Source organism: Phodopus roborovskii, unplaced genomic scaffold, assembly GCF_943737965.1.
Source record: "Phodopus roborovskii unplaced genomic scaffold, PHOROB, whole genome shotgun sequence".
NCBI lineage: Eukaryota > Metazoa > Chordata > Mammalia > Rodentia > Cricetidae > Phodopus > Phodopus roborovskii.
In genome coordinates, this window is record NW_026126480.1 from 29217941 (window position 1) to 29230972 (window position 13032).

Sequence of the window (13032 nt, forward strand, 5' to 3'; positions counted from 1 at the left end):
TCCAACAGCATATTAGAGAATCATCCACCAGGACCAAGTCGCCTTTATCCAAGGAATACAGGGATGGTTCAACATATGAAAATCTATCAATATGATCCATCATATATAAACAAACTGAAAAAGAAAAACCATATGATCATCTTACTGGATGCTGAAAAAGCCTTTGACAAAATCCAACACCCTTTCATGATAAAGGTCTTGGAGAGATCAGGGATAACAGGAACATTCCTAAACATGATAAAAGCAATGTACCAACAGTCCCCATCAAACTGAATGGAGAGATGCCTAGGGCAATTCCTCTAAAATCAGGAACAAGACAAGGTTGACCACTCTGTATATCTTCAATATTGTACTTCAAGTTCTAGCTAAAGCCATAAGACAACCAAAAGATATCAAGGGGATACAAACTGGAAAGGAAGAAGTCCAACTGCCACTATTTGCAAATGATATGATAGTTCACATAAGTGACCCAAAAAACTCTACCAGGGATCTCCTACAGCTGATGAACACATTCAACTCTTTGAGAATTTTGTGCAAAGTCTTCTGATCATATTTTCCTGTTCCACCAATTCCTCCCCTTCCCTAGTCACTCAACTTTTAACTTTTTAAACATTCATTGAATAGTTTATACTGTCTATATATTTTTGGGTGTGTGTTCTTCCACTGGAGTGTGGTTAATGTACTAGGGGCCACACTCCTAAAGGAAACTCTTCCTCTCTGGGAACATATCAGTCACCAACACCTAGTTGGATAGGGGTGGGGCTCTGTGTTCACTTCCCCCTCTCTATGTTGGGATTTGACCTAGCTTTCACTTTCTCAGGTCTTGTGCATGTTTTTATAACTACTGTGAGTTCATATGTGCTGATGCCCTGTTATGTCCTAAAGACACTATTTCCCTGTAGCTGTTGCAGTGCCTCTGGTTCTTACAGTATTTCTTTCTCCTCTTCCACAACGCCCCTGATCTCTTTAGGGTAGTGTATATGATGTAGATGTCCAATTTAGGACTAAGCATTCAGCAGTCTTATTCTCTGCACTTTAATCATCTGTTGATCTCTGTGTTCATCACGGTTTACTTCAAAGAGATGTTTGTCTGGTGAAGATTGGGACATGGATTAATAATGTATTGGTATGATGACAAATAGTCAGTTTAATACTATGTCCATTTAGCAGAAAAACAGTAGTAGGTTCTCCCTGAGGGTTCATGACCTGTCTAACCTTAGGGTTCTTGGTCCTGGTAATTGTGGTAGGTATAGGTTTCATCTTCCAGTGAAAGACTTAAATCAGTCACTGGTTACTCCCATAACATTTATGATACTACTGTACCAGTGGGCTTATCTTACCAGGCCAGTCATTTCTGTAGCTCACAAAGTTCAGAGCTGGGTGAGGCTGATGATAACTTTTCTCATTTTGTAGCACCAATAGCATCTTCTGATACCCCAAAAGCTAGGCTGTTAGGAATGAAGCTTCCAGGTGAGAACCTACTTGATTTTCTTTCCTTATTCTCTGACTCACATGTGCAGTGTCTTTGGAATTATGGTCTTACAGCCAAGTTCTAAAGTGTAGCCAACAGTATTGACAATAATAGGCTTTAATGTTTAGGGAGAAATCCATGGAAACTCACTGACCAACAACTCCAAAAGAGGTAACCCCTTCTTGGCATTGGGATTTTTGTTAGCTTATGGTATCTAGTAGGAAAATTGTATAGTCCATTATATGATCATTTTATTTTAATATTCTCTCTCTCTTTCTTGTGTGTGTGTGTGTATGTGTGTGTGTGTATGTGTACTTCTACAGTAGTATCTTCCCATACAACTCTTCTAAAGGTTTTTAGAGTTATTTCTCTTTCCTTATATTATCTCCTCTACCCTGCCTTCCCATCTTCTACCCAAATTTAACACTTTCTAATCCAATATTCCCCCTTTAAATCTTTATACCACTGAGTTTTCTCTCTTGGCTGTTGAAAACCCTTCCCTCCCCCCAAATTCCCTGATCTATAATGGATATCCCAAATGAAACACACATATCTGAAGATTCAGGTAATCTTAATTTTCTTTAAAAAAAAATCTTTACTTCCTCCAGAATTGAACTCCCATTACGTTCAGAACAATGGCTTCACTGGAGTCCAAAAAACTTATGATTCTTCTGTGGAAGAACCTTACTTTAAAGGTAAGTTGAACTCTGCACAGTATTGTTTGTGTTATTGCAGCAGCTCATAAATGGACAAAAGTAATTCTCACATTCCAATCACTGCCTTTTAATTTATACAGTTTTACTTTTCTTGATTTCAGAGCAGGGGCTATCTATTCCAAACATAGAATATACACAGAGTGGGGTAATAGCAGAATGTTACAAAGGAGAGAGAAAAATGACAGTCTATGAAATTTTGTCTCTCCTGGAGTAAAGACTTTCTTATTGGTCACCTGTGTAATCTGAACAAAGTATCTTATTAACTGAATGCATACAAATTGCCATGTTTGTTAAATCAATGACCTCTTGGAAAAACTAACATAGTATTGCTCTTCTTTAATCCTTTTAGAGGCGGAAGTTCCGGGCTTTGGTTACTGAAATAGTCCTGCTGCTTATACTCAGTGTTGTGCTTTTGGTGACACGCAACCTTCTTCCAATAAAGACAGTTGAATCTTTCCAGTATCCTGATCAACTAGTCAGTGATGTTCCTTCCTTTGTTTTCACCACCTCTTCTCATCCTTGGAAATTGGCTTATGTGCCTTCCAACAGCATCGTGTTACAGAATATTGTTGAAAATGTGAAAAAGGATTTAAACTTCCATATGAAAGGTTAGTTAAGATTTTCATAAAATCACATTATTTAGTTATCTTAGCAAAAAAAAATCTTTTTTAACTGGGCAATTAACTTCTATTCGACACACTCACTACAGGATATCCTCATAACCAAGGGTGAGCTTTCTAAGTGTACTCTTAAACTGGTTAAACTTGGAAGTTAAGTTTATATAATTTTTTTTCTCTATATTACCCCCAAAACAAAGTAATATTTTAGCATTAGATGATCAATTGACAGTTTTCTAAGTTATCCAACTCTGTGTTGCTAAGTCATCATTGTTTCTGAATGAGTTTTTAAATCCTGGCCAAGAATACCACCAGGAGTACTGCTGTGTGCAGCAGTTACACACAGGATAAATGTGCCTTTATTCTGAATTAGTGATCAGTTATTTAAAACATGATTGCACAACCCATAGAAGATTATATCTGAGTCCATTTACATAAGTGTAAAAAGCACCTGAACTGTGTGACACAGAAAGAAAAGTTTACTTAATACATCATTTTGGAGGTGAAAAGAACAAGATTGGTATTCCCATCTGTTCAGTCCCCCACCTGATGGGGACCATCTTGGCTATATCACAGTGTAGCAGATGGTATTGTGAGGGAAGCACGTTTGATAGAGATTACAGAAAGAGAGACAGGAGGCTACCAACTATATAAAGCAGGCCCAGGCAAGCTCTTTCCTAAGCACCCTCTCACACAGGAGCTAACCTGGGCCCTGAAAAAACTTCAATAACCCCTCCCCTAGAGAAATCTCTTCAATGACTCAATTCCTTCCCACATCTACCTCTTAAAGCTTCTACTTCCTCTGAGATATGACACTGACAACTGAACTACAGGCTCATAGGTCTTTGGGAGGACACACTCAATGCATATCCAGACCACAGTGCATTGATGTAGAGAAGCTATGGAGAATTATTTTCAGTTTCCAGTTCCTCACCTTACCACTCTCAGGCCATTTCTCCTGTTTCTCATGGCAGCAAATACCATTAGAAATGTGTTGGACTTCCCTCTAGTATTGCCCTCTCTTTAAATAAGCATACAAAATAAGTATAGAGTCCAATTCCTCTGCCTCAGGAGCATTAGAATCAGGGCCAGCTCCTAAATCTGTAACCTCCACCTTCCTTCCTCCTTAGAGCATGCTATACCTCTGTTTTCCAGTCAGCACAGGAACGCTTCACTTTTGTGCAAACATGAATGAATACTCAATCACCATAGTCACTGAAAGGCAGGTATTTCAAAGGGTAAGCCCAACCAAGGTTTCTTATATTTACTGGACAAAAAAGACAGGATGGAGAAGTCTTTAAAATGGACTGTTTTTATTGTTTATGGATCTGCTTGCAAAACTGAATGGGACAGAGTAGCTGAAGGACCTGGTTTCATGCTAGTTCTGGTGAGATGCAGAAACAGTGTCACCTGAGAGTGGGAACACTGAATCCAGAGAGACCTCTGGTGACAATGTCAGCACCATCAATAGTGACAACAGTAGAGCTTTTCTTGCTTGTCTTTAGGAATCAGGGGTTTGCTGAAGGAAAAATTATCCAAAAAGAAAGGTCATTTTAGTCTAAGGGGTCAATCTACATGGAACTTGATTTTCACTGCAGCATCTGTTAAGTCTTTGGCATTGTGTTTGCACCAACCATGCTTTTGACTCTAGGGAAACCCTTAGGGTATACAATGCATTGTGTACAAATGTACTGTAAATTGAATAACTAAAATTTTTGACTTGGGAAAATACAAATTACACCTTGTCTAAGGTCAGTCGGGCTGAATTTCAAAATTAAATTCATTCATTAATTGAAAAAAAATACTCACTTCAAACTAAAATCATGAGGTGGCGTCATTCCCCAATTTCTGCATATCTTTAATTCAGCTACTAAATATCACAGGACTGGCGTAACACCTTTTCCCCTAATTTCTCTTCAAACTGGAAACTTCATAACACCAGGGCACTTTCACCACTCAGCTAAAGTGCAGCAAGTGTGCACAGCCCCCTCCCATCTTACAGGTAGGAAGCAGCACTGGCAGTCACTCTGCTTTCCCAGTCTTTTCCTCTCTCTTCAGTTACAGGGTTTTCTTCAGAAAGTGATTTTGAAGACTACATTAGGTCAACTGTCAACTCTAAACATCTTTTGGCTGCTATCGTGTTTGACCACAGCTTCGCAAACAGCGATGATCCCCTGCCAAAGAAGGTGAGAACGGTTCCCACAGAAGCCTAACAGCTGGGGGCTGAAGAGGTGGCTCAGTGGAGAACACATAGTGTATTGCTTTTCCAATGGACCTGACATTCACACTGGGCAGCTCATAACCATCTGTATCTCCAGCTCCAATAGATCTGACACACCCATACCCCCACACAGAAATACACAAGTATAAATAATTAAAACCAAAGTAAATATTTTTATTTTGTTTTTTCAAGACAGGGTTTCTCTATGTAGCTTTGGAGTCTGTCCTGAAACTCTGTAGTCCAGGCTGGCCTTGAACTCACAGAGATCTGCCTACCTCTGCCTCCCCAGTCCTAGAACTAAAGGCATGCACCACCACCACCCAGGTAGAATAAATATTTTTTGAAGCTTCATAGCTGTACTTCTGATTTCTGGATAGTTAATGAGCCAGGTACATCACTATTGCATTTAATAATGAAGAGAATAACTTTCCCCAAGGAAAGAATGTATTTACTGCCTACCAGACCTTTTTCATAAACTGGGGACTTGGGAAATACAGACAGCTAAGGGCATTAATTCTGCTGCTGTGTCTGAGACAGCAGCTACATGAACCCTACTAATACTGCTGAAGTAAGCTTGTTTCCTAAGTTAAAATGCTTGCTATGATAAAGTGAGTATACCTTCACAAATGCTAAGAATACCTCCTTCCATTAAGTAAATGTCACAGGTAGATACAGAGTAATAAGTGAATATTCAAATGGAGTTTCAAGACAGAAGTTTTAAAAACTTATGTGGTCAAGGACAGATCCTGTTCCTCAAGGAACTAAATATATTGCTATGAAGAGACACCTAAACCATGGCAAAGAGAAACATTTAATTGAGGTAGCAGCTTACAATGTTAGAGGGTTCATCCATTATTATCATGGCAGGGAGCATGCCAGATGCAGGCAGATATGCTTCTGGAGATGTAGTTGAAAATTCTACACCTTGCAGACAACAGGAAGTGAACTGGCACACCAGATGGTATCTTGAATACATATGAGACTTCAAAGCCTGCATCCACAATAACACACCTCCTCTAACAAAGCCACACCTCTTAATAGTACCACTACCTTTAGGGGCCATTTTCTTTCAAACCAGAACAACATGCATTCACCAGGCCACACTGAATTAGAAGCCAGACATCTACAAATACTGGGGATGATTCTGATAACTGCACCTAAGAAGGAAAGACAAAGACAATGTTTTGAATTTAATTGTCTCTGGTATTGAGGGAAATGAACAGTGTATAGAATGTAGATGTGTATGGAGCCAAAATCCTGTGTTCAGGGCACAAACAGCTGTCAATGGGAGGTAAAGTGGGGCCTACAGCTAGGGTCATTGGTTTCTCTTTATTCTGTTTTGTCACTTCAATTCTTCTATATGTCACCCACCCTCAAGTTACTGGCTCCTTGAGAGCTAGGGTAGGCTCATCAGTGTACAGAAATGTTTCAGCACAATTTTAAACCTCCCCTCTTCTGCCTTCATTTTATAGTCTCCCTTGTCCTGTCCAGCTGCTTGCCTTACTCTGGCCCTTTACGAGTATGCTGGGCTCCATATTGTCTCTTAACCATGCAACCTCTTTCCTCTTTCACCATTCTATAAATATTCTAAACTTAACTTGATTAAATTCAAACTTAACTTGATTAAATATATCTTTGACTAGGACATGAGCTCTCTAAGAAGCAGCAGCTATCCTTAAATGTAGAGTAATCCCTCAAATGTTTGTATCAAAACTTCAATATATGGTTAAATGCTCACACCTGCCTGCCCCTGCTAATCTAATCAATTTCTCTGGTCTAATTCTTGCAATTATTTGTTTATTTGTCTCAGAGAGCTTTTTGGCCTAAGACAATTTACCTTGAAGTTTACCCAGTTCTCTCTAAAATTAGTGATGTTTTCTTTCAGTAATTAAGCAACTTTGACATTTCTATCTTAATTCCTTCCTTCTCTGTCCTCCTCGGCCACTTTTAGGAAAGGAAGAGATTTGTCTTTAGGAATACTTGGCTAACATAATGGGAACATACATTAATACTCCTTTTTGGAATACCCCATGTCAGCATGTTTGTCAGATATCCTCCTAGGGACAATACGGTCGTTATGTTCATCAGTTCCCACTGTGCTTGCTTACTACAAACCTACAGCAAAGATCCAACTGTTGTTAATACTTCAAAATACCTCACATGTGATGTGCCACATGACAAGTTTGCCTTCACTTTCTGAAATTTAGAATCTACTCATAGTCATCAATATGCCCTCAGAATCCTTGATAAATTTTAAGATTCATTTTGTTTCTGATTGCCATATTTTCTCTCCTTGTTGATATATATATATAATTTATTTTTATTGCTCTTCCTAGGTAAAATACTACCTGCGTTTTAGTAGTGTTAAAAAGAACATGAATGCTGGGGCATATTTTCAAGGGCACAGGTGGTTTACAAATTTTCTCTTTCCGCCTGTGCGTCTTCTGGGACCCAGAAACCAATTTGATGCAGACGGAGGCAGTCCTGGTGAGCAGATGTTTATTACTATCTCACTGTGTATAAGATGGCTGAATTCATATTTCTTCAGTCATATGGTGAAAGTGTTTCATTAATTAGTTAATTTGAATACATTTTAAATTAAAATAGAATTACATCACTTTTCCCCTTCCCTTTTCTTCCTCCTGCCCCCTTCAGGTAAACTCCCTCCAACCCTCCCCATTGCCCCTACTCTCAAACTGATATCTTTTTCTTTGATTATTATTGTATTAGATAGATAGAAAGAAAGAAAGAAAGAAAGAAGCTGGTGTAACCATTTTAATATCTTAACAAAATAACACAAGATCAAAACTAATCAGAAGAGACAGGAAAAGACACTACATATTCATCAAAGGGAAAAAAAAATCTACCAAGATGACATTTCAGTTCTTAACCCCCCCCCCCCAAGCACAAGCACTAAGTTTGCAAATGAAGCACTGCTATAGCTTAAATCACATATTGACCCTCACACACTGGTAGTAGGAGACTTCAAGACCCCACTCGCACCAATAGACATGTCTCCAGACAACAATTAAACAGAGAAATGCTGAAGCTAACAGACATTATAAACCAAATGGACCTAACAGATATTTATAGAATGTTTTACCCAAACACAAAAGAATATACCTTCTTTGCATCTTATGCTTCCAACCCTAACCCATAAGCAGTCTCTAACTGATGACCACTTGCCAATGAAAATTTAGTTTTCTCCAAAAGATTTCATGGACAAAACAAAGTACTTAAGGGTAGTCTACAAGCCCAGCAGTAGATGGCCAACAGAAATAAACTCGATGGCAACTTTGGAGGGTTGTTTTTTTCTTTTCTGCCTCATATCGTCATGTCAGGGCTTTTTCCTTTTCTCTCAAATTTTACCTTATTTTCAATTTTCGTTTTCATTATATATGTGTATTAGGACACACACACACACACACACACACACACACACACACACACACACATATAGTGGGGTTTCTTTCTGGATTCCTGAATGTGTGAATGAGTGGGTCTCTGATTCTTGTGCCTTTGCTTGGGTCCTTTCCCTTCTGTTTGTTTTGTTTTATTCTGATGTGTTAGTTTTTGTTTTAACTTACTAATTTTTTAAATTATTGCCCTTTAGAAGTCTTTTTGTTTTGTAATACGTGACAGAAAGAGTGTAGATTTGGATATGAGGGGAGATGAGGAGTACCTGGTAGGAGTAGAGGGAAATATTTTATATAGAGGGAAAATATCTATTTTTGATAAAAGAGAAGGGAAATCACAAGAAGTTTTCATAGATTAGAAGAGACCATGTCAGCTTAATAAGTAAATGCAGTGCAATATTCTGCACAGGAAACAGGAACAGGAAAGGAACATTGAGGAAAGACACTGGTGAAATGCAAATCGAGTTTACATATTATAAATAGTACTGCACCTTTGTTAAGTTCTTAGTTTTGAGAAATGTGCTATGATAACATAACTAAGGAATCATGGTGCAGGCTTGATGACACTTTGTTTCCAGTCTTTACGTTCTTACCCCTTCTAAGAGTCTTATGGAGATTTAAAAAATCTAGCCCTTCCCTCTCATGACATTTCAACATCACAGACTTAGTTGTTCATACAGGATGGCATGGGGTGACCCAGCCTCCCTTTGAGAACAATGGCATACAAAAACCCTCTGTACTGCTTTTGTAATTTTCCATCACATTGATTTTTCCAACATGAATGCATATTTAAAAAAAAATCTAATCCAAACTTCCTAACCCAAAGGTACCAATAAAAGTATATTTTATCTATCCAATAAAGCACATTTGTGGAGAATGTGTGGCTTACTAATTCAACACTGTGCATTCTCCTCCTAATGTCAGGAACAAAGCAAATGCATTTTTTTTCTCACAAATTCTGTGTAGCAAATTACTCTAAATTATTTTCTATACCAGAAAGAGAAAATAGAAAGACAACACTTGAGAAAGAAAGAGCTACACCATCTTTATTCACAACATGTGGATTCATTCTGTGTTTGTATGGAGAAACTGTGAGGATTTCTCAGGATCTTATACCAAGAAGAGAGCCTGATTAAAATTAACTTGTCCTTTTCCCATTGACATACAGTCACATGTCATCTAACAAGGGCATAAAATCCCAGAAAGATATTGCTAGAATCTCCCATCTCATCATGTAAACATCACAGTGATTTCACACAAGCTAAGGTGGCTGTATCACTTTGTCATACATGAAATCACCTTCATTGCCAGAATATTCATATACGATACATTGTGGTAAATGGATTGCTGCTTTTCTTTGGTCAGCTTAGATGTTGTAGTCATTTTACTTAGCAATCTTTGTTTTCTCATTCAGGGTACATCAGTGAAGGGTTCCTGGCTGTGCAACACGCCTTAGACAAGGCCATCATGCTGTATCATGGCGGTGCTGCTGCAACAGCACTCTTCAATGATATCAGCCTTTTCATTCAGAGATTTCCACGCCCGGAATCTCATTATGACTTCTTCTATACATTTGCTAACATTTTTATCCCTCTAATAATGGCATGTACCTTCTTTATGAATTATCTTACCCTAGTGCAGACCATTGTGTGGGAAAAGGAAAACCAACTGAAGGTAACTATTTTTTTCATAGACAGCATTTACATTGAAATCTTTCAAAATGTGGGATGAATTTATGTGGAAAGTTGGATTATTCATTCATGTCCAAAACTGATAGTTCTGCCTCACTTATAGCCACTCAACACTTGCATGTGTGGCAATTCCCTATAATTTTGTCTTTATTCAATTTTTTTTAGTATGGCTCTTAGTTTCAGTGTATGGAAGACTACTTTATGGAGCATTGCAGATACAATTTGAATATCAGCTACCTTCAAACTACTCAATGCATCCAGTCCAGGGTTAGTGATTTATCAGGCTGTTTTTGAATACTGATTTTATCTCCTCACTAGTTATAAGTGTTATCATGCAAGCACACCTTGGCCTCACCCTTTGGAAACTGGCACAATGTGTCACCCCTCTGTGCATGGCTAGCAGTGCCCTAGCTCTATGCAGGCGCAAATGTCCCTTTAAGAAACAAGCTCTGCCTACTTCTATTCTATTTCTGCCATTTCTCTGAGGAGGCAGCTCTCTCTCTCTCTCTCTCTCTCTCTTTCTCTCTCTCTCTCTCTCTCCTCTTCCCCTACTCCCTTCCCTTTCCCAATGAAGCATCCCAAGTAACCTCTGTCTGCCTGGCGGGTTCTTCTTGCCATGGGATCTGCCAAGATCTCCCCTCGTGTCATGTATCATAACAGTGAGTCTGAACAATTTTTCTGTTCTTCTATTATCTAATCTTGAAAGGTATTGTGTTCTTATACATTTCTCCATTTTCTATCCATTATTCAAATTTGTGTTTGCCATTTAGAAGTTTGTGATACTCTCTTGTGACGCATTTCTGTAAAACCAGAAGTAATGCTCCATCTCTCTTTCCCGGTTTTGAGAAATGTACTTTGTCAACTTTGTCATGTCAGTCTGGCTGATTTCTGCCAGTTTGACTAATTTTGGTGTTATTGACTTCTCTTTGTTGTTTGCGTCTTCTCTGTTTTATTTATCTCACTCTAATCTGGGTTAACTTCTCCATCTGTACCTGTGTTTAGTTTGTCCTTCTTTTCTAGGCTCACTGAGTATAAAGTTAAGCTATTTGAAGCAGTTGTTTCTTTTTTAACTTAGACTTCTAGCTGTAAACTTCTCTCTCAGCCCTGTTTGCACCGCACCCCATAAGTTTTGGTAAGTTGTGCTGTTTTGGTTTTCCACTTGGCAGTGGTTGTTGAAGGATACATTATTATTTTCTACCTGTTAATGATTTTTTTTTCAGTTTTCCTGTTATTGATTTCCAGTTTCATCACTTTGTGATAAGAGAAGATACTTCATATAATTTAAGGCTCAAAATAGCAAAAGAATAAAATTTAAAATTACAATGAGCAAAGTAAATTTAAAAATTAAAAGAAGTAAAATATGGAATATATTTAGAATTTCTTTATAGGCTAACATTTATTTTAGATCTGGTTAAGAGTGTCTGAACCTTCCAGTTAATCTGGATTTGTACCTAAGAAGGGAAAAAAGCAAACAAGAAACAAGAGATAGTGGTAGAAGGGCAGTAAATACTGAATTCATCCAAGTTTTTATGTTCAAGGGTTTTTTTTTTATACCCCTATTAAAAGATTCAAGGAACCAACTGTATACCTCTTCAATACCCAAAACATCAAGTAACTGTATCCTGAGTTAAATATTCTGCTGTTTAGGCAGAACATGCAGCAACTGTGCCTTAAGCCAAGTATCCTGTTGCATTTACATCTTGGGCCAGACAACTTTGTTGTTTACCTTGCAGGAGCAGGGGCAGGCAAAAACTCTCTGACCTTAAGTCAAAATGGAATGGGGTCAGTTTTGTGGATTCCCGCAGAAGAGATGAGAGTTTATTTTGTTTGATTTCATGGTCCGTCCATTGGGTATAGTGTTGCTTGAAGTCCTCCATTTTTCACTGAGCTTCTTTGTGTCCAGTTATTCTGTTACTAAAAACGTTATATTGAAGTTTCTAGCCATAACTACAGCACTGTTGTCTCCTTTAATTCTGTTGGTGTTTTTCTTCAGGTATTTTGCTGCTGTTGCTTTGGAGTAATACATGGCTTTCACTGTGCTATCTTTATGATAATATGGCCTTTCTTCAAAACACAGTGTCCTTGATTTCTATAATAGTTTTGCTGTAAAAACATTTTTTGTTTGATATTACCACTGCCACTTCATCTCTGTGTTGGTGATGATTTCATGGGATATATTTTTGTCTTTCCACTTCAATTATATTGTTAGATATGAAGTGAACCTCTCATCTCATCATAGGAGTACTAAAATTATGGACATGCTGCCTTTCTCACTTTATGTAGGTTCTGGGGTTTCATGTAACTATGTACAAAGATTTTTGAAAAGGGATTGTTTTCTGTTTGTACACTAATTTAAGGGATCTTATCATATTAGCAGTAGTAAGTGTTCTGGTTCTTTACATTTATTCAGACTTTCTGTCATCTCATTCAACCATGATTTGCATTTTCTATGTACAAGTCTTGCACTGCTTTTGCTAAATGTACTTTGTCACTTTAATTGCTTATCAAATTTGCTAAGTAAAGGTCTACAAGATGACTCACAGGTAGAGGCATTTGCACGCAGGCCTGATGACCTAAATTTTATACCCAGTGACAGGAGAGAACCAACTCCCAAAAGTTGCCTTTTGACTTCCATGTGCACCACGTCACATGCATACCTGCGTGCACATATATGTGCATGCACACAGATATAAAAACAAATACACAAACAAACATGTAATTTTGCAGAGTGAATCTGTTTCCAATATTGAACTCTAGAAACTTAACGGCATATTTTATCTAGTTTTGTCTCTTACAGGTAATAACATGAACCTGTAACCACTCTAAAGAGATCTGGATAGTATACATATGTTTATAGATCTTTCCAGTCATCCATTCATTAATTCAAAAGAAATTAATTG

General features: G+C 37.9%; 1 protein-coding gene across 1 annotated transcript in view; it reads left to right on the forward strand.

Moving 5' to 3' along the window:
* The first annotated feature begins 2084 nt into the window (after positions 1 to 2084).
* LOC127228265 (phospholipid-transporting ATPase ABCA3) overlaps positions 2085 to 13032 on the forward strand; it is a 78786-nt gene continuing 67838 nt past the window's right edge. The window contains exons 1-5 of the mRNA XM_051192827.1: positions 2085 to 2166; positions 2537 to 2795; positions 4863 to 4990; positions 7362 to 7512; positions 9856 to 10115. Coding sequence (XP_051048784.1) covers positions 2107 to 2166; positions 2537 to 2795; positions 4863 to 4990; positions 7362 to 7512; positions 9856 to 10115 — 858 coding nt within the window. The 5' untranslated portion in view covers positions 2085 to 2106. The remainder of the gene's footprint in view (positions 2167 to 2536; positions 2796 to 4862; positions 4991 to 7361; positions 7513 to 9855; positions 10116 to 13032) is intronic.